Here is a 26,775-nt window from a genome sequence, read left to right on the forward strand (position 1 = left end):
GTAAAGTAGGGTCAGATCACCAGCGTGTTATTGCCCTGACACTTTGACCTTAGTTACAACATGGGAATATTTTAGATTAAACTATTTCCTATTTCCAGCTAAGTTTCCTGTTTAACTCTCCTGCCAACTTGATACAGATGGGAGTCCCTTCGTGTTGGCCACAACAAGGCCGCATCTCTTTTTGCTGTAGAGAACTGAGAGCTGCCTCCATAGCCTCTTCTCTGGTCTCTGCCCAGGTGTCTACAGATCACGGGGCTGGACGCTGGAAGCTTATTTTAGAGTTGAGGAACCAGGAAAGAATTCGGGGACTGGATCCCACATTAGAGCACTGCTAGTAAGAACCACAGTATGGGTAGACGTCATTAGGAAAAGACAGCGGTTACTGGATCCACATGTAAGCAAAGATGAGAAAACACAGTGTGGACTCCAAGTCATAAAGAAGCGTGATGGGGGAGCAACAGCTCCTGACCCCCCCCCACCCCCCACCCCCCCCCCCCGCCCCGGAGAATGGCTGCCGGACAGGGGAAGCTTGGTTGCCGGCCTCAGTTGAGCTGTTTCCTCAGCAGTAGTTGAATCCGGTCAATGGGAGTCCAGCTGGGCCTTGATGTGCACTCAGGGGCTGGCACAGTGCAGGAGAGTCCTCCTGGCAGTGGCAACCTTTGAACTCTGGAGAAGAAAGAGCCCAGCTTTCCTGGTGTGGGCGGAGCTGTTGGAGGACATCTGACTTGCTTTTCGTAGGACTGTGCTGTCCCTGTGAGGTTAGACGAGGCTCCCCACAAAGGGTCTGCCGGTTTTTACTGTCTGACCTGGCTGTCCCATGCGTGTGAACTTCGCCTACATGAGGTGCGAGTTCACCTGTGCTGAGGGGCATTTCAGTCGCTTGCCTGTGGTTTCATTTTCTCTGTGTGTCTTCTTGTGTGCACTCCTTTCACAGTTAACAGACTTGCATGTGACTGCCCGTTTTTTGTTATCTGTGTTTTTGATTCGTTAGCAAAGAGTTGCTACTTTTGTGATAGTAAGTGCAAACATTGTATTATTTCAGGAAACTTTTTAAAGAAAAACTGCTAGTATATTTCAGTTAAAATCAGAAATGAACTACGGAGGATTTTGAAGGAATCCTGAAAGCTTTATGCTCGGTACTCTGTTAGGTAGGAGTATTCACTTAAAACAGGTAACTATATCAGGGTTTGATTATTGTTCCTTTTTTAAAAGCAACTTTATTGAGACGTGTTTTGCACAACATGGACTTGATCTGCTGTAAAAGTGAAACGAACATTTTTAGTAACTGCATGCAGTCCCACAGCTTTCGCTACAGTGCAGTTTGGTTTTGGTTAAAAGGTCTCAGAAAGAATTACAGAGTTGCAGGAAGGCGCAACAAGTCCAGGGGAGTCCCTGTACCCTCCACCCAGTTTGCCCCGGTGTAGCGTCTTGCATCACTCCGGCATGAGGTCAAAGGCGGGAAACTGACACTGGTACAACCCACACAGGTTATTTGCGTTCATTGGCTTTACCTGGGTTCGTTTGTATCTCCTCAAGTGTGTGTGTACGTGTGCACACACGCTCAGTTCTGTGCCGTTTCAACACATGTATACATTCACGTATCCGTCACCAGCACGTTGAAGATACCAAACAAAGATCTCTCCATGCTTCCCTGCTGCAACCACACCCACCCTGTGCCTCGTACTTCGCTCCAGGCAACCACCTGCACGTAGTTGTCACACATTAATCTCTATCATTTTAGGGCGCCTGGGTGGCTCAGTCGGTCTTCGGCTCAGGTCATGATCTCACGGTTTGTGAGTTGGAGCCCCGCATCAGGCTGTGTGCCGACAGCTCAGAGCCTGAAGCCTGTTTCAGATTCTGTGTCTCCCTCTCTGTCTCTACACCTCCCCTGCTTATGTTCTGTCCCTCTCGCTTTCAAAAATAAATAAACATTAAAAAAAAAATTTAATCTCTATCATCTTATTTCAAGAATGTCATGAAAATGGAATGTCATGAAAATGACTTTTCCCGCTCAGATTCATCCAAATTGTTGCTTGGATCAATAGTCTGCTCCTTTTTATTGCTGTGTAGTATTCCATGGTGTGGCTAGATCACACTTCGCTCAACTGTCCTCTCAGGGAAGGAGTTGTTGGGTTGTTTCCGGTTTTTCGCTATTAGGAGTAGAGGTGCTATAAACATCCGTGTATAGGTTTTTGTGCGATTGTACGTTTTCATTTCTCTGGGATAGATGGCTCAAGGGTGCAGTCACTGGGTTATGTGCCAATGCATGTTTACTTTTGTGAGAAATTGCCAAGTTGTGTTGCAGAGTGGTGGTTCCATTTTACATTCCCACCAGCCATGTGTGAGTGATTCATTTCTTCCACACCTTAATTGGCATTTAGTATTATCACTGATTTTATTGTAGCCATTCTGGTAGGTGAGTTGTGGCTCTGATTTGCATTTCTCTAGTGGCTGACAATGCTGAGATCTTCTAACACGCTTATTTGCCATTGTATATCCTCTTCTGTGAAATACCTGTTCACGTCTTTTTTTATATATAAATCTTAATATTTATATATGTGTATGTATATATATATTTTACTGTTGAGTTTAAAGAGTCCTCGATATACCTTAGATAAAAGTCTGTTATTGGATGCGTGGTTTGCAGATAGATTCTCCCAGTGTGGAGCATGTTGTTTCATCATCTTCATGGGGGCTTTTATGGAGCTAAAGGGTTCAATCTGGGTGGCGTCCAGTTTGTTAGTTTTCCCTTCCATGATCAATGCGCTTAGTGTTGTAAGAACTTTTCTTGTAGCCCTTGGTCCTAAGGACTTTTTTCCCCTAACGGTTTTATATTTTTATATTGCACAGTTACGTTCATAATACATTTTGGGTTAAGTTTTGTATAAGGTATGAACTTTGGTTGAGGTTCTTTTTTTTTTTGGTCCAGCTGCTCCCATGCTTTGTGGGAGAGGTGATCTTTCCTCTTATAGCTCTGCCAGCGATCGCTTAGCGTATTTGCCTGGTCTGTTCGGGCTTCTCTGCTCTGGCCCATCGATCTGTTCTTCCATCAGAGCTCACTGTCTGATTACTGTGGCTGCATAGTGAGCCTCGGCGTTGGATAAAGTGATTCTTCCCGTCGAATTTTTCTTTTCCAAAATTGTCTAGACAGGCCCTGTGCTTTTCCAAATACATTTTATCATAAGATCATCTGTGTCTGTAAAAATTTTTGCTGGGATTCAGATGAGAATCGTGTCATTTCTGTAGATCAGCTTGGGGAGAACTGTTGTCTCTGTTGCACCTCGCAGTCTGCAAACAAAGCATGTGTTTCCATTTACTTCGGTTGTCTTTAATTTCTTCCATCAGTGGTTTGTAACTTTCAGCACACAGATCCTACACGTTTTGTTAGATTTTTACCTAAGCGTTTCTCTTTTTTCCTTTCTTGATTCCAATGTTTTAATTTTTATCTAACTGTAAGCGAATAGCTGAATTAGTAGAACGTTCTAAAACTCCAGATTGGCTTTTCTTACACCAGAAAAGAGTGATCAATTTAACAGGCAAAGACGGGATTTCTGACAACCTCTCACCCGGCATGCAGCTCATCTAGATGGCTGTCTCCTAACTGCAAAGTGACGCTCCCTCTTGCTTTTTCCAGTACTGCTCTTTAAAGGAACCAGAGACACTGACCCCTAGTAACCAGTCTGAGATGTAACACACTGGGGGTTAGTGGACATGCCAGCCTCTGGCTGTCTTGGTGAGAGACACTGTCATGAAAATGTGACCTAGAAGATGCCATTATGCACAGTTCCCGACTTGGGCTGGCTCACAAAGGCAGAGGCAGTGAATCAGTTTTTTGTTTTGTTTTGTATTTTAAACCTTCCTTAAAGATTCTTTGATGCTCTGCTCTATTACTGTAGACCTGATCTTTTTACCTGAAATTTTTTTAAGTTCTGGGTTGCTATTATGTTAACAATTTGATGATCCCATCCTAGTACCAAAATGTCCCCCAGAACGGAGTTCAGATTTGATCAAAACATAAATCGGGGTGTGACACTGTAGAATTATAAAGGGTAGGCAGAAGGAAAAGTCATCCTGAACCACTATGTGATGGCTCAGGTCTCGTCTGTGAGAATGGGAGTGGGGAAGGGGCGACATCTACATGCGTCACGGAACTTGAGAGTACTGCTGGGGACCCCCAGGACACTTCCATCTCCTGGCTTCCCTCTGCTTCCCAGACAGCTGCTCATAGAGCTGGGCGCACAGCCATCCCCTTCAGCCTGGTAACGCATGCTGGCCGTCAGGGGCCTGAGCTTGTACTTTTTGCAGGCAGATGCCACTTCGAGTTTACCACAGCGGTCTCCAGATTGGCTGCCGAAAATGGGCTCGGCATACTTCAGTGGCCCATTCTGCTCATAAACCGGCCAGACGTGAAGGTGAAGGCCTCGGGAGGCCCAGATCCCACGTAATCGGAGAGGACTCTGTCACTGCCGATGTCAGTCATTGCCCTTCATGTTGACCACCAGAAAATGGTGCCATTCCCTGTATTTGGGGTCCTTCCTGCTGGGAGCGTCTGGGTCTGTCATGACCAAGGGGCAGCGTTTGCCTGGATGGGGGCCTCCCATGAGATCCTGGTGGGCTAGTTCCTTACCTGGGTGGGCGTCCCCCTTTGTCCACCTCATTGACCTCTGCCCCAGCGTATTTGACCTTCAGTGGGATTCTGCAGCTGCCTGTCTGCTTCCTGCAGGCTCAGAGTCCCAGGCCACTTGCTCAGGTCTCCCGGTGTTGCAGGGCTGAGCCGGGCAGACAGCGGGGAGTCTTGGCAAGGCCCGGGCCTGTGGCACTGACTCAGAGCACTCTGCAAACTGGCCCCGGGAGGCGTGGGACCAGCGGCCAGGGTGCTTTTCATTTTCTGTGGAACAGTTTTAAGTGATGTTGTATTTTTTTAATTTTTATTTATTTTTTAAATGTTTGTTTTTGAGAGAGAAAGAGAGGGAAATTTCGGGAGAGAACACATGGGGGAGGGGCAGAGAGAGGGGGAGATAGAGGGCTCGAAGCAGGCTCAGAGCCTGATGTGGGGCTTGAGCTCACAAACCATGAGATTATGACCTAAGCTGAAGTCAGACGCTTAACTGACTGAGCCACCCAGGTGCCCCAGTGATGTTGTGTTTTAAATTTTAGGTTTCATTTTGTTGTTGTTAATGTATAGAAATGTCATTGCTTTGTGTGTGCTGATCTTGTAACTTGTGACCTGGCTGAAGTCACTTGTGAGTCTAGAAGTTTTATTTACTTTTTACTTTTACTTTATTATTATTTTTAATGTTTATTTTTGAGAGCAAGAGAGCGTGAGTGGGGGAGGGCAGAGAGGGGGTGGACAGAGGATCCGAAGTGGGCTCTGCGTTGACAGCTCTGTGCTGACAGCAGCCAGCCCAGCATGGGACTCGAACTCACAAACCCTGGGACCATGACCTGAGCTGAAGCAGGATGCTCAACCAGCTGAGCCCCCCTAGGTGCTCCTGTTTTTTAATTTAAAAGAAGTTTATTTCTTTTGAGAGAGAGAGAGAGAGAGAATTCACACACAAGCAGGGGAGGGACAGAGAGAGAAGGAGAGAGAATTCTAAGCAGGCTCTGCATCGTCAGTGCATGGGGCTCAATCCCATGAGTCATGAGATCATGATCTGAGCTGAAATCAAGAGTTGGGCGCTTAGCTGACTGAGCCACCCAGGGGCCCCAACTAAGAGTTAAAAAAAAATTCCTTGAGTTTTTTTTTAATGTTTTTTTTTTTTTAATTTTTTTTTCAACGTTTATTTATTTTTGGGACAGAGAGAGACAGAGCATGAACGGGGGAGGGGCAGAGAGAGAGGGAGACACAGAATCGGAAACAGGCTCCAGGCTCCGAGCCATCAGCCCGGAGCCTGACTCGGGGCTCGAACTCACGGACCGCGAGATCGTGACCTGGCTGAAGTCGGACGCTTAACCGACTGCACCACCCAGGCGCCCCTTTAATGTTTATTTTTGAGAGAGAGAGAGAGAGAGGGCGCATACGTGTGCATGTGTGTGTAGGGGGCAGAGATCTGAAGCAGGCTCTGTGCTGATGACAGAGAGCCTGATATGGGGCTCGAACTCATGAGCCGTGAGATCCTTACCTGAGCTGAAGTTGGATGCTTAACCAGCTGAGCCATCCAGGTGCCCCGAGTTTGTCTGTCTGTCTTTTTTCTTTTTTCTTTTCTTTTCTTTTCTTTTCTTTTCTTTTCTTTTCTTTTCTTTTCTTTTCTTTTCTTTTCTTTCTTTTCTTTTCTCTTTCTCTCTCTCTCTCTCTCTCTCTCTCTCTCTCTCTCTCTCTCTCTCTCTCAGACAATCATGTCATCTACAAACAGGGACAGTTCTGTTTCTTCCTTCTGCTCTATGTACTTTTTGTTTCTCTTGTGTTATTACACTGTAGGGAACTTCTAACGCTATGTTGAATAAGAGAGACAAGAGTGGACAATCTTGCCTTGTTCCTGATCTTGGGGGGGAAGCAGTCTTTCACCATTAACTATGATTTTAAAAAAATAGAGCTTTTTTAAAAAGTTTTTATTTCAATTCCAGTTAACATGCAGTGTAGTATTAGTTTCAGGTGTACAATATAGTGATTCGACACCTCCATACATCACCTAGTGCTCATCACAAGTTCACAAGTGCCCTCCTTGATCCCCATCAGCTGTGTCACCCCCCCCCCCCCCCCCCGTGACCATCAGTTTGTTCTCTGTAGTTAAGAGTCTGTTTCTTGGTTTACCTCTTTCTCTTTTCCTTTGCTCATTCGTTTCTTAAATTCCACACATAAGTGAGATCATATGGTATTTGTCTTTCTCTGACTTCTTTTGCCTAATGTTATATATACTCTGTAGCTTCATCTATGTCACTGCAAATGGCAAGATTTCACTCTTTTCTTATGGCTGAGCAATATTCCAGTGTTCACAGCAAAACTGGAAAATAGGGAGATATTTTCCCATGTACCGCCTGCCCCCATTCATTTGTAGCCTTCCCCATCATAAACGTAAGTATGATTTTAGCTACAGTGTTTGGTAGATGCTTTTTATCAAGTTGAAGTTCCCTTCTATTCCTAGTTTGCTGAGAATTTTTATCACGTGTGCGTGCTGGATTTTGTTCAATTTTTAGAACGTTTCCATCACATATCTGTTTGTAGTTAGTCCTTGCCCCAGCCCTAGGCCACCACTGATCTGCTTTCTGTCTCTATAGATTTGGCTTTTCTGAATATTTTATAGGAATGAAATCATACAATATGTAGTCTTGTATGTCTGGTGTAATGCTTTGGAAGTTCGTTTATGTTAGCACGAGTCAATTGTCCTTTTCATTGTACCGTATTTTATCTGTTCACCAGTTGATAGACATTTAGCTGTTTCCAGTTTGTGACTCTTGTGAGTAATACCGCTGTGAACATTCACGTACAAGTGTTTGTGCGGACGTATACTTTAGTCTCTTTTGGGCAGGTACCTAGGAGCAAAGTTGCGGGTCATGTGGTAAGTGTATGGCCAACTTGGTGAGGAGCTGCCAAACTGTTTCTCAAAGTGAGTGTGCCGTTCTGCATTCCACCCAGCGATGTGTGAAGGTCCTACTTTTTCTGTATTCTTGTCAACACTTGGTGTTGTTGGTCCTTTGAATTACAGTCATGTTGGTGAGCGTGTAATGGTGACTCATTGTGGTTTTAATTTGCATTATCCTCACGTTGAGCATCTTTTCATGTGTTTATTATTCATTCATATATTTTTTTGGTTAAATACCTATTCCCATCTTCTATTTAAATTGTTTCATTTGTCATTGAAACATATTTGACCCACAATGTTACATGAGTTTCAGGTATACAATCTTTTGACTATTTTTAGTCGGATTGTTTATTTTTGTGTTGCAAGAGTTCTTTTATTTTCTACTCATAAGTCTTTTTTTTCCTGTACAATTTAGAAATAATTTCTTTTAGTCTATGGCTTGCGTTTTTACTTTCTTAATCGTGTCTTTTGAAGAGTAAAAGTTTTAAATTTTGATGAAGTTAAATTTGCTATTTTTTTAATGGATTATGACTTTGTTGTCATATCTAAGAAATATTTGCCTAACCCAAGGCCACAGAGGTTTTCTTCTAGAAATTTTACCTTTAGGTCTGTGATTCATTTTGAGTTACTGTTATTTTTATTTCTTTGCATATGACCATCTCTCTAGTTGTTTTGTGATCATTTGTCAAAGAGACTGCTTTTTCCATTGAATTGCCTTGGCACTTCGGTTAAAATCAGTTGCCATAAATGTTAATGTTTCATTGATCTGTATGTCTGTACTTATGCCATACCACACTGGTTTGATTTCTGTAGCTTTCTAGTAAGTTTTTGTGTTTTGTTTTTGAAATCAGGCAGTGTTAGTTCCTCCTTAACATTGTTTTTCTTTTTATAAGTTTTTTTTTTTTTGCATTTCCATATGCATTGCAGAATCAGATTATGATTTTGTACAAACAAACCTGCTGAAATTTTGATAGGAATTGCATTGAATTTGTATCTGTAGATCAGTTTGGGTAGATTACCATTTTACCAGTATTGACTTTTCCAGCTCATGAACATGGTATATCTTTCCATTGATTTAGATCTTCTATATTTTTTCTCAGTAATGCTTTATAGTTTTTACAGTTTTGTACAGGTCTTGAACTGCATTTTTTTTCTTTTTTCTGTTTCCCAGTCTTCTCATTCTCTTTTTTGAATTTGTCAGTTTGAAATTAGCCTTGAGGTGGGGTAGAGTAGCTTGAGCTGGCTGAACATCTTTTTTTTTTTTTTTTTTATTTAAGTTTTTATTTTTGAGAGAGAGAGAGAGAGCGAGCATGCACAAGTGAGAGAGTGCACAAGTAGGGGAGGGACACAGAGAGAAAGGGACAGAAGATCTGAAGCAAGCTCTGCACAGACAGCAGAGAGCCCGATGTGGGTGAACCATGAGATCTGACCTGGACTGAAGGCAGATGCTTAACTGACTGAGCTACCCAGGCACCTCTTGCATCGCTTTTCTTAAGTTTATTCCTAAGTATTTTTTTTTATTTATGATGTTACTGTGAATGGAATTACTTTCATTGAGTTTCTTGTGATACAGTACTGTATGTGCAGCCCTGTGTTGGGGCATATCTGCACGCAGCCACCAAATGTGACCGTAGTGAAGACCATCCTGTCCGGTCATCCTCAACAGCTACTGAGCGATCTTATCGAAGAACTGTCATAACCAGACTAATTGGGATGCAGACTGCTTCAACTGTGAGAGAGGCTAGAGTTCCTAAAGCACATGCCTGACGTAGGTTTGCACGCATTCCCACCACTTGAGTGGGTTCAGCTGTAGACACCTGAAGAATGAGTCTAGGAGTCCAGACTCCTGTTAGGGTACAGCGAGCGTTTGTAATCACCTAAGACAACATTAGCATGTATCACAGGTTCAGTGACCATCCTTCTCCTAAAGTGAGTGTGAATATATGTGCGGATGTATATGAAACTCTGCATACTAAATACATCATCCCTAGTAGATGTGAATGGCTACCCTAGGCCAAATTATGAAGTCAACAAAGTTTGATTTGTGGCCCATTTCTTCCTTTTCTTTCCCCTTGATTTGTCCTGCATTCACCTCTCCAAAAGAAACCCCTAAAACATCTAAAATACTTTAACTTTGAGGGTTGTTGTTCTAATCATGCTTTGATATAGATGTATTCAACCAGGTTTCTGTATTTCTTAAGTTGATCTCTTACCAAGTAAGGAAATGCTCTCATCTTTCAGGGGAACTGCAGGTAACACAAACAGTGCAACCAGCGGTGGTGGTTGGGAGGGTCAGGAAGCCCTTTTCTGCCCAAGAGCTACCTGAAGTGAACCTTTAGGACTGTTTGTGTGGTCAGAGGGACTATCGGGACGATAGTTCATTGCTAAGAGGCCTGGCCGAAACCTGCCAGCTCTGTTCTTCGGAAGCCGCCGGTGGCCTCCGTCTCGGTGTCCCACTGGTGCTCATCTTGCTATGCACGGCTTGCCTGGGAGGCCCTCCTTTGCACTTCTCCCTGCCTCTGTCCCATCTGTCCTAGCTGGGCTTGGCTGTGCCAGGTGGTGTGTTTCCAGTGGGGTGAGCCATCTGGAGGTGACTGGCTCTTCTACTACAAATGCTGCTCTGCGGACTGCTGTGTTCGTGGTTACTTCATTGAGGTGTCCCAGGCGCCCTTGATTCTGGGTGTGGCCACTGGGGGCCTGAGGCTCCTTATGTTTCATTTTACTTGAAGTTGAGTCTTGGCAGTATTTATGTTTTTTTTTTTTTAATTTAAATGTTCATTTATTTATTTTTTTGAGAGAGAGAGTGGGAGTGGGAGATGGGCAGAGAGAGAGGGAGACACAGAATCCAAAGCAGGCTCCAGGCTCTGAGCTGTCAGCACAGAGCCTGATGCGGGGCTTGAACCCATGAACTGTGAGATCATGACCTGAGCGGAAGTCGGACAGTTAACCGACTGAGCCACCCAGGTGCCCCTTGGCGGTATTTATAAACTCTAATACAGCAGTATGTTCTTTTTCCAGAGTGTTATTTTTCAATTTTTCCTCTAAAGTTAAAAAAAATATGGGTTGTAGCTGTCTAAGGACCAGTTTTCATTTGCCAACTGTTTCCTATAACTCCGTATGCATTGTTCTCAACCTTTGAATGAGAAACACAATAGAGATATCTCAAGGTTGAATGGTATTTATTTTGCTGATTTTGCTTCGATTTTAGGAGAAACTCGCTCTCCGACAGCAGCTGAATGAAGCAAAGCAGCAACTCCTGCAACAGGCAGAGTACTGTACAGAGATGGGGGCGGCAGCCTGCACGCTTTTGTGGGGTGTCTCCAGCAGCGAGGACGTCGTCAAGGCCATCCTGGGAGGAGTAAGCATGGCCCCTCGGCTCCCTGCGTATCGTGGATCTGTGTTTATGGAATACCGAGGGTACAGTGTGTCTGCTAAGGCGCCCATAGGTGAAGTCCACATCTTTTGTTCACGCATCAGGTGTCAGCACACCTGCTGTGCAGAGTCCAGCATAAGCTGCTTTAGGCGGTGTGTCAGGTCAATGGAATAAGGTCCCTCATCTCCCACAATCTGCATAGTGTTCGCGGAGACAGTGCCACTCCAGTATTGTTACTTGGCATCTATACGCATTTAACAAGGTTTTTGTTTTTTTATTTTTGTCTCAATGTTTGTTTATTTTTGAGAGAGAGAGAGTATGTGAGCAGTGGAGGGGCAGAGAGAGACACACACAGAATCCAAAGCAGGCTCCAGGCTCCAGGCTCCAGGCTCCAGGCTCCAGGCTCCAGGCTCCAGGCTCCAGGCTCCGAGCCATCAGCACGGGGCCTGACACGAGGCTTGAACTCATGAACTGTGAGATCATGACCTGAGTCGAAGTCGGACACTTAACTGACTGAGCCACCCAGGTGCCTTGCCTTTAACAAAGTTTAAAGTGCTTTTGTATACGTTACCCCGTGGGTAACATAAGAATTAATTTGTTGAAGGTGATATGTTTTTTTAACATACCTATGTTAATAGTACACACACACACACACACACACACACACATCCCCCGAGAGACTTCCCAGAGGAAAAGAGATTTGAAGTGGGCTTTGATTAACTTGCATAGGTGGCAGTGGCAGAAAATGGGGAGTATCTCAGGAGGAGAGAGAAATAGCCTAATCAGAAGCCTGGGGTGAGAAGTCTGAGATTTGTTTTAGGGCCTGTGTGTGGGTCAGTTGACACACAGTGGAGGGGCAGCGTGGTAAAGTCGTGGTGAGATGAGGCCCCAGAAGTAGGGTGAGATTTTGGAAGCCCTCAAATGCCAGGTCATAGATTTTATCCGGTGGGTGGTAAGACTGGATTCCCTGAGGGTTTTGAGTACAAGAGTGGTGGGGCAGGAGACTCTGGGAAGACTGTCCTGACCGTGAGCAAGGATAGATGGGAGGCAGGCTGTGGGCATGGAGGCGGGCCAGGAATACCAGCCCAGAGGGCCCTGTGGTGGCTCGGGCAGCACCTGGTATGGGGCAGGGGCCAGGGTTGGCGGGGGCGGGAGGGGGGGTTCGGCGCCTGAGGCAGGCGTGGTGCCAGAGGACCAGAGGGACCAAGGAGGCTGTGGCTGCCCTCGAGGAGAGCCGTGTGGTCGTGAACGGAAGTACAAGTCCGGGATGTCTGGCGGGAGACCTGCGATGAATTACTTATGACTTAGAGAAATAAACATGTGTGACTTTAGGTGGAGAGATTGGTTGTATTTTCACATTTATTGAGGTGTAACTTACGTACCATATAATTCACCCATTTGTGAGTGTGCAATTCAGTGGTTTTAGCTCATTTCCAGAGTTGTGTGATCATCACCACAGCCCAGTCTGAGAACACTTGTATCAGTCCACGAAGCAGCCTCGCGCCATCTGCAAGCACGTTAGCTTCTCAGCTATTCCTTAGAGCCCCAGCCCCCCCCCCTCCCCCCGAGGAAATGCTTCAGAGGTTCTGCAAACTGGGAGATACTTTTGCCAAGTAACGCAGATTTATTAAACTGCCAGACAAGCCTGCTCACTGCCTTCATCTCTTGACAAGTTGAAGTTTCTGTTGTGATTGTATTTGAAAATCCGTTCTCCAAAGGTTGCAACCTATGGTTTCATGCCTAGAACAAACACTGTATTTTTCTGGCTCTTCCTGGTGCATGCTGGGTGAGCCCACTCTGAAGCTTCCACTGCTGCACAAATTTGAACTCTTCCCTCACATGGATTTTGTTTTACTTTCTGTCTGCGAGGGTAATTTTCTACAGTTTTCCAAACGTCCTGTTTCTGGTCTTTTCAGTGGGAACTTGTCATGAAGGAGCAGACTTCTAACTACTGCTTCCGATAATTAAAACAAGCTTTTCTTCTGCGCCCTTGCACTCTTGTGTTTTGTACTGGTATTGGTGCAAAAGTGTGATACTTTTCATTTCCAAACTTTCAGGATAAAGCTTTGAAGTTTTTCAACATCACTGGTCAGACAATGGAGAGTTTTGTGAAGTCACTGGACGGGGATGTCAAGGAGCTCGATTCTGATGAAAATCAGTTTGTGTTTGCTTTGGCTGGGATCGTAACAAGTAAGTAATTCTTTTTAGATGCAGTGAACTGTCAGAGGTGTGCCTGGAGTGGTGATTACAGCCAGGGGTGTGTGTGCAGGAGCATCTCCAGGAACGTTCTAGATGCCCTGTGGTCCTGACCCTGGAGGGTCTGATTCAGTGGGGCCGGGCCAGTACCAGTACCCACGTGATTCCGATAAGCACCCACCGGTGAGGAAGGTGACGGATCCAGGAAACAAGATGAGTCTGTGTGTTTCGTTCAGTTCTGCACATGGAAAGAAGTCAAAACAAAACTTTTAAGTTTAGCTACTTGTTATTTGGAGATCTGGTTATTTTGCTAATGTCTGGCTAAAGTAGAAGCCTAAAGCTAAGCCTAAGTGAGGCTCTTGCAGTTGTTTTGGTACGAAACCTAAGTTGTTTCCCACAGATTATAGTTATTGTTATGATACAAATACGTGATAAAACTACTGTAAGGGATAAAGCCAAGTGACTAAATAGTGTAATAAGTCGTCTCTCAGTATAGCAGGAAGTGATACATACTGGTGAGTGTCACAGTTCTGAAGTCAGTGAGAGATGTGTTGCCGTGACTGTTTTGTTCGTTACAGTTTTCTCTGTTACGTTGCTCTGTCCTCTCTGCTGTATCCTGTGCTACTCTTAGGGCAATTCTCTGCTATTAAAGAGAGAAGAGGTCTTATTTTCCTCAGGGCATCATCCTTCATCTACTGAAATCCTAATGAGGCAGATCCTGTGTAGACATGTTCTTCATAATTCCTGCCAAATTGGTGATACTTCTTTGAGGTGGATATCGAGACTCAGGTGGTGTCTGGGGCGGTCCTGACCGAGCCCAGCCCTTTTCCAGGACGGCACTGCGTGCTTCCAACATGGCACCGTGGGGTGGAGGGGGCTCGCGTTGCTCTTTCAAAGTTGTTTTAAGGTCTCTTTTTAAACCAAAGGCATTTGCAGACTTGGTTGGGTTCTCTGCTGTTTTCAGGGGACCCAGAGGTCTGTGATGAATATGATTTGTCATTCTGTTGGGTTGTGAATCTGAACCGCTTGAATTACTGGTTAGTGTGTGGGGTGGGGCAGTTGGCCAGCAGGTAAAGCAGCCTATTGCCCAACTTACAAACTCAACTTGGCTTTGTTTTTTCCTGCCTGGAGTTGCTTACCTGGGAACTCACAAAGAGAAAGCGTGCACTTCTACTTCCGCTTACACGTGGGTCAGAAGCTTCAAAGATAGTAATAAAAGATAAATCAATTCAAAATGGGCAAAAGTCTTGAATAAACATTTCTCCAAAGTAAACATACAAATGGCCAGTAAACGCACAAAGGGATGTTCAACATCATTAGCCATCAGGGAAGTGCAAATCGAAACCACAATGAGAGGGGCACCTGGGTGGCTCAGTCGGTTAAGCTTCCAACACTTGATTTTAGCTCAGGTCACAAACTCACGGTTCATGGGTTCAAGCCCCACGTCAGGCTCTGTGCTGACAGCATGGAGCCTGCTTAGGATTCTCTGTCTCCTCTCTGCCCCTCCTCTGCTCTCTCTCTCAAAATAAATAAACTTTTAAATATTTATATATATTGGGACGCCTGGGTGGTTCAGTCGGTTGAGCATCCGACTTCAGCTCAGGTCATGATCTCATGGTTTGTGAGTTTGAGCCCCATGCCGGGCTCTGTGATGACAGCTCAGAGCCTGGAGCCTGTTTCAGATTCCGTGTCTCCCTCTCTCTCTGCCCCTCCCCCACTTGTGCTCTGTCTCTCTCTGCCTCTAAAAAATAAAATAAATGTAAAAAAACCTTTAAAATATATATATTTAAAGATTATTTTTATTATTATTAAAATTATATGATTATGGTAACAGAAATATCTATAAATATCTAAAAAATGTTAATGTTTATTTATTTTGAGTGAGAGAGAGAGAGAGACAGAGTGTGAGCTGGGGAGGGGCACAGAGAGAGGGAGACACAATCTGAAGCAGGCTCCAGGCTCTGAGCTGTCAGCACAGAACCCGACACGGGGCCTGAACTCACAAAGTGTGAGATCGTGACCTGAGCCGAAGTCGGACACTTACCCGACTGAGCCACCTAGCTGCCCGCCCCTCTACAAATAATTTTAAAGGAAAATAAACCGAGAAAAAAATGGGTACATTTTAGCAATTTTCTGCAAAAACTACAATAGAGCAACCCTTTATGGTGTAGTCTTAGAGCTGACTCCCGAGCGTTCCCAGACAGATGGACTAATCCTGGAGCTATTTGTAGGCATTTACTCACGTTTATTTACCTTGTAGTTTGCTCTGTAGTTATTGGTAAGTCAGTGAAGTACAGGCTCGGCGTTTGCTCTCACGATACCGGACACGTGGTCTGGGACTTTATTTACCAGTAAATTTGCTGTGTTTCGTTGGGTGCCGTTGCCCATCGAGGTGTGTTTTCAGTGGTACCTTAGCGATGTCCTGTTGTCCATCGCTTGTACCAAAGCACCTGAAACTTCAGGTCTTCAAACAAGGACAGTCGCTTCTCTTGCGTCGGGCTTGGAGGGTGAGGTGCCACTCTGCGCTGTGCGGGGCCTCAGCTGAGGCGGCTCCGCTTGCCTCCGGAGGCTGGGACAGCTGGGGGCTCACCCGGTGTCTTTCTCTTTCTCTCTGCAGGTGGTCCCAGGGCTTCCCTGTGTGCTCTCTGGTCTCTGCATCCCATCTTGGGCAGACTTTTCCGGACTCTGAAGTAACAGTGATTTTGATGCTTTTTTTTTTTTTTTTTTTATCTTTCTGTTGCAGATGTTGCTGCCATAGCATGTGGTCGAGAATTCTTGGTTAATTCAAGTCGGGTGCTGTTGGACACCTTTCTGCAGCTTCTGGGAGACTTGAAGCCAGGACAGTGCACGAAACTCAAAGTGTATGGTGGATGATATTAAAAAGCTCATGTTTATTTACCTATTAGTTATAATTTGCCGATGGGGCTTCTTTTTCAAGTAAACACAGTTACTTTGGCAATAATTCTAAAAAAATAGCAGAAACACGTCGCCCGGAGAATTAAGGGATGCACTCTTTGTTCAGTACTATTTTAGAAAAATAATAAACAAAAAGAGTGTTCTCGTTCTCACCTTAGAGCAATCGGTGAGTCCCAAATGCTATCATGTGACACTTTAAGGTCATCTTAATTACCTCGAAGTGAACTTAAATAGGAGATTGTTACAGCAGTGTCCTACCTCCAGGTGCCAAATCTGCCTTTGTTTTCTACTGGGTAACGAACTTCGTGGCTCAAACAGCACCTGCTTCACAGTCCTGCGGGTCGGGAGTCCGAGAGAGCTCACCTGGGCTCTCTGAGCGGGGCCTCACGTGGCCAAAACTGAGGTGTTGTCCAGGCCGGGCTCTTCTCCAGAGGCTCCAGAGGGCCCACCTGGGGCACGTTCAGGATGCTGGCGAGTCCAGCTCCCTGCACTTACAGGACTCAGGTCCTCGTTTCCTCGCCGACTGGCCTGTGGGGCTGTCTCAGCTTCCTGGGCTGACGGAGTTTCTGATCCTGTGAGGCACCCGTCTTCAAGGTCCAGTGGCTCACTGAGTCCTTAACCTGGAAGCTCTCAGACTTCCTCTTCCGCTGCCAGCCAGAGAAAATGCTGTACGTGGATGGGCTCGGGGGTGCAGCTTAGGCATGACTGGATAAAGTCCCTTTTCATAAGCCAGAGGCACCCAATTGGTAACCGCAGGTAGGTGTGCCGAGACTCTCCGCTGTGTAACTGAACGTGACTGGGGTGTTGTGTGTTCAGCCTGGGGGTCAGGGCAGGAGGTCTTGGGCCACTTTTCATTCTGAGCGGTGGCTTTTCCTCCTTGGAACATTTCGTCGTCTCGGTCATCTTGGCGTGGTGTCTCTTGGTTATCTTTTCCCATGTGCGTTGGGATTTTTCCTATTTTTTTGTGTGCTGAGTAATTTTGGGTTGTACTGTGGATATTTGAATATTATGTTTTGAGACCCTTGGTCTTTTTTAAACTGTGGAAAATGTTGATGTTTTTGTTTGAGCAGACAGCCTGGTTGGGTCCAGGTGACAGGTTCTCACCTGCCTCCTCTGTATTGTGTTTTCAGCGTCCTTTGCAGTTTCAGAAAGCCTTCGCAGGACCGCTGGGTCTGCCCCTCCCGTGTACCACCCGCGTCAGCCTAAATAAAACCCTGGTGATCGCTGGCAATTTAGTTCTCAGGCTGGGGTATGCTCTTTCTGATTAGATTCACACATGCCTAGCTTGGCGTGAGGCCGGGGTTTACGAACCACCTTGCGGGGTCACTCGCCTGAGCTCTTGACCTCTCCACGGTGTGCTTGGTACTTGTTAGTTACCCAGGGCTCCCCTTCCAGCCCTTGGCCTGGAGTGCCGGCGTTCCGCGTGCCCTGCTGCGTCCTCTGCTTCTGCAGCTGTGCCCGGCAGCAGGGGTTCAGAGGGTCACAGTTCCTTCCGGCGGTGAGGAAGATTTCCTGTCCACACAGTGGGAGTTATTTGGGGGCCCCGCTGCCGGCAGAGCCCCTTCCTACTGCTCGAGCCCGACAAGAGGTCTTCCGGTGCGCGTTCTTATGCGAGTCACTGCCACGCCTGGGCTTGGGGGCTGAGTGGTGAACTCGCTGCGTGTTTGGTGGTTCTTCTCACTCTGCACTTGTGCCCGTTCTGTCTGCTGCTGTTTCCTTTTCAGGGGCTTCACATCGCTGCTCCGTGTATTCTGTTCAGAATTCATAGCTGCATTCAGTGGAACCAAGAGGGTGGGGCATGTTCACCCCCATCTTACTTGGAACCAGATTCTTGAGTCTGTTCCAGTATTTTATACTAGCAAATACATGTCCGCGAGTGATACATATAATACAACATAACATATAACTTGTATGGTTTTGTGTATATTTTTGCGAGTTGTCTGTGCCCGTAGTTAATTCCTTTGAAATATCTTGCACCAAAAAGATGTAACATTTGGATTATCTTATCCCAGATTGATGGACATTAGGTTATTTTCAGGTTTTACTCTGCAAATGTAATAGTGTAGTGAACACCTTTGGCAAATATCTCCTTGCTAACCTGTGTGAGGCTTTCTTTCTCTAGGAGTTTTCCCAAAAATGCAATGTTTGAGAAGTAAGACGTGCACACTTTTAGTTTGATAAGACGCTGCCAGATGGGTCACCAAAGTACACACTTCCACCCACAGGGCATCAGAGTTCTGTGTCTTCCACACCTTCCTCAGCACTTCACTGTTTATTATTTTCTAATAAAGGGTATTTGTATTATCTACATCCGTCTGCCTGTCTTTAGGTGTATATTACTGGTAAGGTTGAAACTCTTTTCACTTTTTCATGACATTGTTTTTCCTGTGAATTACCTGTTCATGTCTCTTGCCTGTTTTCTGTTGGGTTGTATTTTTCATAATGACTTGCTGTTTTTTTGTGTTCTGGATGCTACACCGTTGTCTCTCGTGCCTCTGTGGTCCGTACAAGGTCAGTGTTTGGGGGCCAGTTAGCCCCCTCCTGCACTTCCGAGGCAAGGCTTTGTACAGGGTCTGTGTGTCTTCTAGTCTCTCTGGTTCCAGTATGTGAAGCTCTGGGCCTTTGCGTGTCAGGCAGCCCCTGTCCTGCACTGGGAGATGGGCAGACTTGCATTCAGAGGCGTTTGCTTGCTTGCTTGGCAGTTTTCCACCTGACGGGGAGCAAAGCCTGGAGCAAAAGTGGATAAACTGTTCGCCTCAGACCTGCTTGGGATCTCAGCCTGCACCAGCCTCTTGTGGGTCTCCTCACGTTATCATTTTTGGCTGCCTTCTGATTTGCGTGCCATTTGTTCATGCTTTTCTTCACTGCTAACTCGTGACCTTGAGTCCTCTGGAACCAGGACCTTTTTTGTACTGTAAGTAAACTTTTCTTTTTGGCCTCTCCTTGTCTTGACTGTAACTTGCCTCTATCCTGGAAAGTTTGCTTTCCTTTCTGCTTCTGTGGCTAAAGGCTACTCATTTTCAGCAGCTTGGGTGCCTTAGACCCAGAGAAGGGTTTTTTTTTTAAAGACTTAAATCTTTTACAGCAGTTTTAGTTTCACAGCAAAATTGACCGGAAAGTACAGAGATTTTCCATATACTGTGTCCCAACACATACATAGCCTTTTCCACTATCAGTATGATTCACGAGAATGTTTTTTTTTTTTTTTTTTTTTTTTTTTTTTTTTTGCCAGCAGTGAACCTGCATTGACACAACATAGTCACCCAAAGACCATAATTTACCTAAGTTTACTCTTAGTGTTGCACATTCCGTGGATTGGGGCTAATGTATTATGGCATATGTTCATTAACAGTATACAGAGTATTTTCACTGCCCTGGAAATCTTCTGTGTTCTACCTGTTCATTTCTTTCCTGCCCCAGCCCCTGGCAGTTCTTGATCTATGTATTGTCTCCATGGTTTTGCCTTTTCCACAGTGTCATACAGTTGAAAGCCTTCTCAGACTGGCTTCTTTTACTTAGTAATAGTCCTTTAAGGTTCTTTCATATCTTTTCATGGCTTTGAGTTTTTTGAGAGTTCTTTGTATATTTTGGATAATATTCTTCTATGAGCTGTGTCATTTGCAATTTTTTTTTTTCTCAGTCTGTGGCTTGTCTTCTTAATCTCTTGACACGGTCTTTCACAGAGCAGAAGCTCTTAATTTTCATGCAGCCTAGCTCATCAAGTATTTGTTTTACTGGACCTCTGGTGTTGTGTCTACATAAGGCATCACCACGTATGGGTCATAGGTGTTCTCCTGTGTTACACCCTGGGAGCCGTATAGTATTTTATTCTACAGTTAGGCCTGTGAGTCACTTTGAGGTAATTTTTGTGAAGGGTGTAATGTCCATGTCCAGATTTATTTTTTTGCCTGTGGATGTCCACTTGTCCTAGTACCACTTGTCGAAGAGACTGTCTTTGCTCCGTTGTATTGCCTTTGCTCCTTTGTTGAAGATCAGTTAACTCTGTTTGTGTGGATCTACTACTGAGCTCTTTATGCTGTTCCATTGATGTTTGTCTGTTCTTTTTCCAGTATCACATCATCTTGATCACTGTAGCTTTGTAGTGAGTCCTGAAGTCAGGTGATGTTAGTCCTACAACCTTGTTGTTATTCAATATTATGTAGGCTATTCTGGGTCTTTTGCCACTCTTTATAAACTTAGAGTCAGTTTAGTGATACCCACAAAACAACTTGCTGGAATTTTGATTGGGATTGCGGTGAATCTAAAGATCAGGTTGGGAAGAACTGACATCTTCACATTGAATCTTCCTATCCATGAACATGGAATATCTCTGCCTATATGTCTTCCTTCCTTCCTTCTTCTCCTTCTCTTTATTTTCTTTCTTTCCTCCATTTATTTAGTTCTTTGATTTAATTCATCAGAGTTTTATCGTTTTCTACATATATATCTTGTACATATCTTGTTAGATATATACCTGAGTATTTAATTTGTAGGGCGTGCTAAATGTGAATGATATTGCATTTTTTATTTCAAATTCTACTTGTACATTGTTGGTATATAGGAAAGCAGTTGACTTTCGTATGTCAACCTGGTATCCAAAACCTTGCTATAATCTTATTAGTTCTGGGAGGCTTTTTTGGTTGATTCTTTCAGATTTTCTACATAGATGATTATGTTACCTGTGAACAAAGACAGTTTAATTTCTTTCTTCCCAATCTGTATATCTTTTACTATATTTTCTTAACTTCCTGCGTTAATAAGGACTTGCAGCATGATGTTGAAAAAGAGTGGTGAGAGGGGACATCCTGACCTTGTACCTGATCTTAGTGGAAAACATTTGAGTTTCTTACCATTAAGTATGTTAGCTATAGGTTTTTTGTAAATACCATTTATCAAGTTTGTCAAATAAACTATTCCTAGTTTACCAAGAGACTTTTTCATGGATGGATGTTGGATTTTGTCAAATGCTTGTTCTGCATCTATTGGTATGATTTTGTGATTTTTTTTTTAGTCTGTTGATATGATGGATTATAGTAATTGATTTTTTTTAAAACGTTTATTTATTTTTGAGACAGAGAGAGACAGAGGATGAACAGGGGAGGGTCAGAGAGAGAGGGAGACACAGAATCGGAAACAGGCTCCAGGCTCTGAGCTGTCAGCACAGAGCCCGACGTGGGGCTCAAACTCACGAACTGCGAGATCATGACCTGAGCTGAAGTCGGACGCTCAACCGACTGAGCCACCCAGGCGCCCCATATAGTAATTGATTTTTGAATATTGAACCAGCCTTGGATACCTAGGTTAAATCTCACTTGGTCGTGGTGTAAATTCTATTTATGCTTTTTAAATTTCAGTTTGCTAATATTTTGTTGAGGGTTTTTCCATCTATGTTCATGAGAGGTATTGGTCTGTAGTTTTCTTACAATGTCTTTGTCTGGTTTTGGTGTTTGGGTAATGCTGTTCTCAAAGAATGAGTTAGGAAATATTCTCTCTGTTTCTCTCCTCTGAAAGAGATTGTAGAGAATTGGTATAATTTCTTCCTTAAACATTTGGTAGAATTGACCAATGAACCCATCTGGGCCTGGTGCTTTCTGTTTTGGAAAGTTATTAATTATTTTCTCAATTTCTTAGTAGATAAGGGCCTATACAGATCATCTGTTTCTTGTTGTATGAGTTTTGGCAGATTGTGTCTTGTAAGGAATTGATTCATATCATCTAGGTTATCAAATTTGTGGGCATAGAGTTGTTCATAGTATTAGGTTACTATCCTTTCAATTTCCATGGGATCTGTAGTAATGTCTCTTTTTATTTCTGATATGAGTAATATGTATTATCTGTCAATTTTATTGTTCTTTTCAAAGAAACAGCTTTTGGTTTTATTGATTTTTCTCTGCTGGTTTCCTATATTAAGTTTCATTGATAATCTTTTTCTTTTTTAATCTTTATTTATTTATTTATTTTTTTGAAAGAGAGAGAGAGAGCGAGAGCATGGGGGAGAGGGGCAGAGAGAGAGGGAGACACAGAATCGGAAGCAGGCTCCAGGCTCTGAGCTGTCAACACAGAGCCCAATGCGGGGCCCAAACCCACAAACTGTGAGATCATGACCTGAGCCGAAGTCGGACGCTTAACTGACTGAGCCACCCAGATGCCCCTTTAATGTTTGTTTTTGAGAGAGAGAGACAGAGAGAGAGCATGAGCAGGGGAGGGGCAGAGAGATAGAGACACACAGAATCTGAAGCAGGCTCCATGCTCTGAGCAGTCAGCACTGAGCCCGAGGCAGGGCTCAAACCCACAGAGCATGAAATCATGAAGTCTAGCTGAAGTCAGACGCTTAGCTGACTGAGCCACCCAGGTGCCCCAAAATATTTTTAAATTTTTCTTGAGACTTCTTTAATTCGTGTTATTTAGAAGTGTGTTCTTTAATCTCCAAGTATTTAGGGATTTTCCAGTTATTTTTCTAGTTGCATTCCATTGTGGTTGCAGTGATGTCAAAGTCTCCAGCTGTAAGATGGATTCATCTATTTCTCTTTGTAGTTCTATCATCTTTTGCCTCACTTAGTTTGACACTCTGTTGTTAGGTGCATATATGTTAACAATTGTTATGTCTTTTTGGAGAATTGACCCCTTTACTATTATGTAATACCCTTATTTTTTTTTAAGTTTATTTATTTAGTTTTGAGAGATAGGGCATAAGCAGGGGAGGGGCAGAGAGAGAGAGGGAGAGCGAGAATCTCAAACAGGCTCCACACTGTCAGTGCAGAACCTGATGCGGGGCTCAATCTTACGAACTTTGAGATCATGACTTGAGCTGAAATCCAGAGTTGGACGCTCAATTGACTGAGCCACCCAGGTGCCCCTGTGCAATACCCTTTTTTATCACTGATAATTTTCCTTGCTTTCAAGTCCGCTTTTTCTGAAATTAATTGAGCTGCTCCTGCTTTCTTTTGATTAGTGTTAACATGGTATATTTTTCTCCATCCATTTATTTTTAATCTATATTTATTTTTATACTTAAAGTAGATTTCTTGTAGACTACCGATGGTTGGGCTGTGTCTTTTGATCCACTCTGACAACCTGTCTTTCTGTTGGTGCACTTGGACCCTGGACATTCCAAGAGATAACTGGCGTAGTTGGGCTACTGTCTACCGTCGTTGTTACTCTGTTGCCCTTGGTCTTTGTCTTGTTTTTGTCTTCCACTCTGTTTCTGCCTTTCCTGGTTTTAACTGAGCATTTGACATGGTTCCATTTTCTCTCCTTTCTTAGCAGCTCAGGTTATTTCTCTTTTACGTTTTTCGGTGGTCGCCCTGCAGCTCGCGATACATTTACAGCTAATCCTGATCCCCTTTCGGATAACGCTGCCGGCTCCCAGGTACAGGGGCCCCTTGTGGTAACACGACCATCCTGCTCCTCCCTCCCGAGCCTCGAGCCTCGCACGGTGCCGTCGTTCATTTCACATACTCCTCAGTCATGATCACGACTACCCTCCTTGCTGTTACTTTGAAGGAACTGCTGTTGGATCAAGTAAGGAAAAGAGAAATACAACTTGTAACTTTTCCTTCAGTGACTTATGTTCCTTTAAGGAGATTTTAACGTTTCTTGCAAGGCAGGTCTACTGGCAACAAATTACAATTTTTGTTTGTCTAAGAAAGTCTTTGTTTCATTTTCTAAGGATACTTTCACTGGATGCAGAATTCGGGTTTGTTTTGTTTTGTTTTGTTTTGTTTTGTTTTTTCCCTTCTCAACCCTTTAAAAATTTCACTGTCCTCTCTCTGTGCTTGTGTCGCTTCTGTAGAGAAGCTGATGGAATCTCGTCTCTGGTCCTGTAGGTGAGGTGTTCTTTTCTCTGGCTTCTGTCAGGACTTTTTCTTCCTCTTTGATTCTCTGCAGTTTGGCAGTGCTCTGCCCAGGGGCACATGATTTTTGCACTTACCCTGCTTGGTGTCCTCGGAGCCTCCCAGATCTGGGGTCTGGTGTCTGATGTCAGGGTAGGGAATTCTCAGCCATCGTTGTTTCAAGCATGTTTCTGCAGCTTTCTCTCTCTCTTCTCCTCCCGTATTCCCGCCGCCTGGAGGTTACGCCTCCCTTATTGTCCCACAGTCCTTGGGTGTTCTGTTTGGGTTTTGTCTTTGTTCCCTTTGCTTTTCAGTTCTGCAGGTTTCTGTGGCTACGTCGTCCAGCTCAGAGATGCTTTTGCCAGCCATGTCCAGCCCACTAGGAAGCCCATGAAAGGCATCCTCTATTTCTGCCACAGTGGTTTTGTGTCTAGAATTTCTTTCTGGTTCTTCCTCACGATTTCCATCTCTCTGCTTACGTTTGCCCGTCTGCTCTTGTGTGCGGTCTGCTTTATCCGTCAGAGCCCTTAGCGTATTCGTCATGGTTGTTCTGAATTCCTGGTCTGACAACTCCGGCATCTCGGCCGTGTCTGGCTGTGTTGTTGCTTGCTTTGTCTGCGAATGGGTTTTTTTTTTTTTTTTGCCTTTTGCCTTATGATTTTTTTTCTCGATAACCAGGCAGGTGACCTGGGTAGAAGGAAGTGCTGTAAACAGCCTTTTAGTAACATGGTGGTGAGATGTCATGGGGAGGACACATTCTGTAGTCCTGTGACCCGGGCTCAGTCTTCCAGTGAACCTGGGCCTCTGGACTGTGAACTTCATGAGTGTTTCTCAGCTTTTCCCTCCCCTGCCCTCCCCCCCACCCCCAGTGGAAGAGGATGGCTGGAGTGGGCTGCTCTTGGGTATCTCCCTTTCCTAGGTCAGTTAGGGTCCAGTTAACTAGTTTCCCCTGAGGGCAGGCCTTGCTGGGAAGAACAGAGTGCCCTGGTGTGTTTCAGACTGGGTCCTTTTCCCTCACCCAGCCCTGGACACCCAGTGGAGTCCCTGCAGGTGCACGCCACAGGCCACCCTGTGGAGGCCGCCCTGGCTGGGAGCCCCGCACTTTCTAACGCTCAGGCTTGTCTACACCAAGCTTCTGGTGGTTCACCAGTTACCATTCAGGATTTCCTGCCCCAGCACTTGCTCCTGCACTGGTTTCTGCTTGTGACTCTGCTCCGGTGAGCTGTGGCCCCGTATCCACCTGTCTCTCCAGTCTTGGGGACAGCAGTTTGCCCTGTGTCCTCCCCTCTCCTTGGGATCCAAGAGGAGCAGTTGTTGACTTTTCAGTCTGTTGCGCTTTTTACCTATCATTAGGATGGCGAGATGGCCCCCAGCTCCTGACATGCAGAACTGGAAACTGCAAGTCCTAGCTTTCATTTTTTTTTATTTAAAAAAATTTTTTTAATGTTTATTTATTTTTGATAGAGAGACAGAGCATGAGTGGGGGAGGGGCAGAGACAGGGAGACACAGAATCTGAAACAGGCTCCAGGCTCTGAGCTGTCAGCACAGAGCCTGACTCGGGGCTCGAACTCACAGACCTCGAGATCATGACCTGAGCTGAAGTCGGACGCTCAACCGACTGAGCCACCCAGGCGCCCCATCGTTTTTAAAGTCCATTTAAAAAAATCCATTTCTCTTCCACTTCATAAAAAACCTTTTCCTTCTTCGGAATTCAAGCAGCCAGTTACCTCCCCATCCACCTTTGCCTCCCCTTGTCCACTCGGCAAGCATGGGGGTCGTGGCTTCCCCTGCCTGCCGTTCCCTTTGGTCTTGAATGTCTTGATCGTGTTTGTGGTGGTGCTTTCAATGCGCTGATGTCAAGGCCGCTTGCCTTTCTCAGTTCCAGAGATGCTGCTGCTCGACACCGTGAATAACCCAGTCTTACCGCCACGCATTTCAGCCTCTGACATGGCAGAGCCCACGGCGGCGCTCAGGTACATATCCTGTCTGTTCCTGCTCCCTCCTCGTTGCCCCTTAAGCTCCTGCTCCTTCTGACTGTCACCCTCCCTGGCCAGCTTGCCTTCTGTCGCACTCACCGGGATCCCGTGTGGAACACACCAGGTTTCTACTTGCCTGTTGGCAGTCACAGCACCCCCCACCCCCCTTTTCCTGGTGCTCCAGCCTTGGACCGGCCATGGGCCTTCTCCTTTCCTACGCCAGGGCTGCTCAGTGATGCTTGACCAGAAGGTTCCCAGTGCAGCCGTGCCATCTCACCCTTTCCTGGTCTGAAGCCCCTGCCGGGCCCCTGTCCGTGTCCTCCCCAGTCTCCGCTTTGGTCTTCAGAGTGGCCAGGTCAGACTTCAGACTCTTTGTGACCTTGACCACTTCACCGTTCCTCGGTCCCTTGCAGATGTGTTCCCAGCAAGTGGCTTTCCTTCCTGCTACCCAGGGAGGATTGGGGGGTGACCGTGACCTTACTTATGGCGGCTGCCTCATTTATGCCCACCCACTCTCTTTCTTCCCTGTGTGTCAGAGGAACCTGTGGCCTTCTGGGATTTTGGGTGACTGGTCCTTCTGCCTCTGGTTTTGATTAGCTGCCCTCTGCGATTTTGCTCAGTTGGTCGTCATCTCTTGCTTTGGCATTTTCAAATCCTCCCTCTCTACTGGCCCTTATCAGCCTTTTTGCTCCCATTTGTGCTGTGACAACCTTCATCAGGGCCCATTTGTCAGCTCTGCTGGAGTTTGGGTGGCCTTGGGTTTACCTGACATAACATGAAGGGTGGTGTCTCATGGTGCCTCGTTCCTTTTGCTTCCCCTTGAAGTCCCTGTGGGCCCCGTGGGCCACTGGCCTTGTAATAGACTTGATCCTACTGTGGGACCCAGTAGGTCTCTTTGGTGGCACACACCCACAGGGTGACAAGTGAGACATTCTTGTGACTTGGCCTCGGTGAGTTCTTT

The 26,775-nt window shown here is 45.3% G+C and overlaps 1 protein-coding gene across 9 annotated transcripts in view; it reads left to right on the plus strand.

The window, feature by feature from the left end:
- Positions 1-26,775, plus strand: part of HSF2BP (heat shock transcription factor 2 binding protein) — a 101,734-nt gene that overhangs the window by 15,291 nt on the left and 59,668 nt on the right. For all 9 annotated transcript variants that reach the window (XM_045036535.1, XM_045036530.1, XM_003991360.5 and 6 more), the window contains 3 exons: positions 10,729-10,878; positions 12,951-13,083; positions 15,833-15,950. In XM_045036535.1, the coding sequence (XP_044892470.1) occupies positions 10,729-10,878; positions 12,951-13,083; positions 15,833-15,950 (401 nt within the window). The remainder of the gene's footprint in view (positions 1-10,728; positions 10,879-12,950; positions 13,084-15,832; positions 15,951-26,775) is intronic.

Source organism: Felis catus, chromosome C2, assembly GCF_018350175.1.
Source record: "Felis catus isolate Fca126 chromosome C2, F.catus_Fca126_mat1.0, whole genome shotgun sequence".
Taxonomy (NCBI): domain Eukaryota; kingdom Metazoa; phylum Chordata; class Mammalia; order Carnivora; family Felidae; genus Felis; species Felis catus.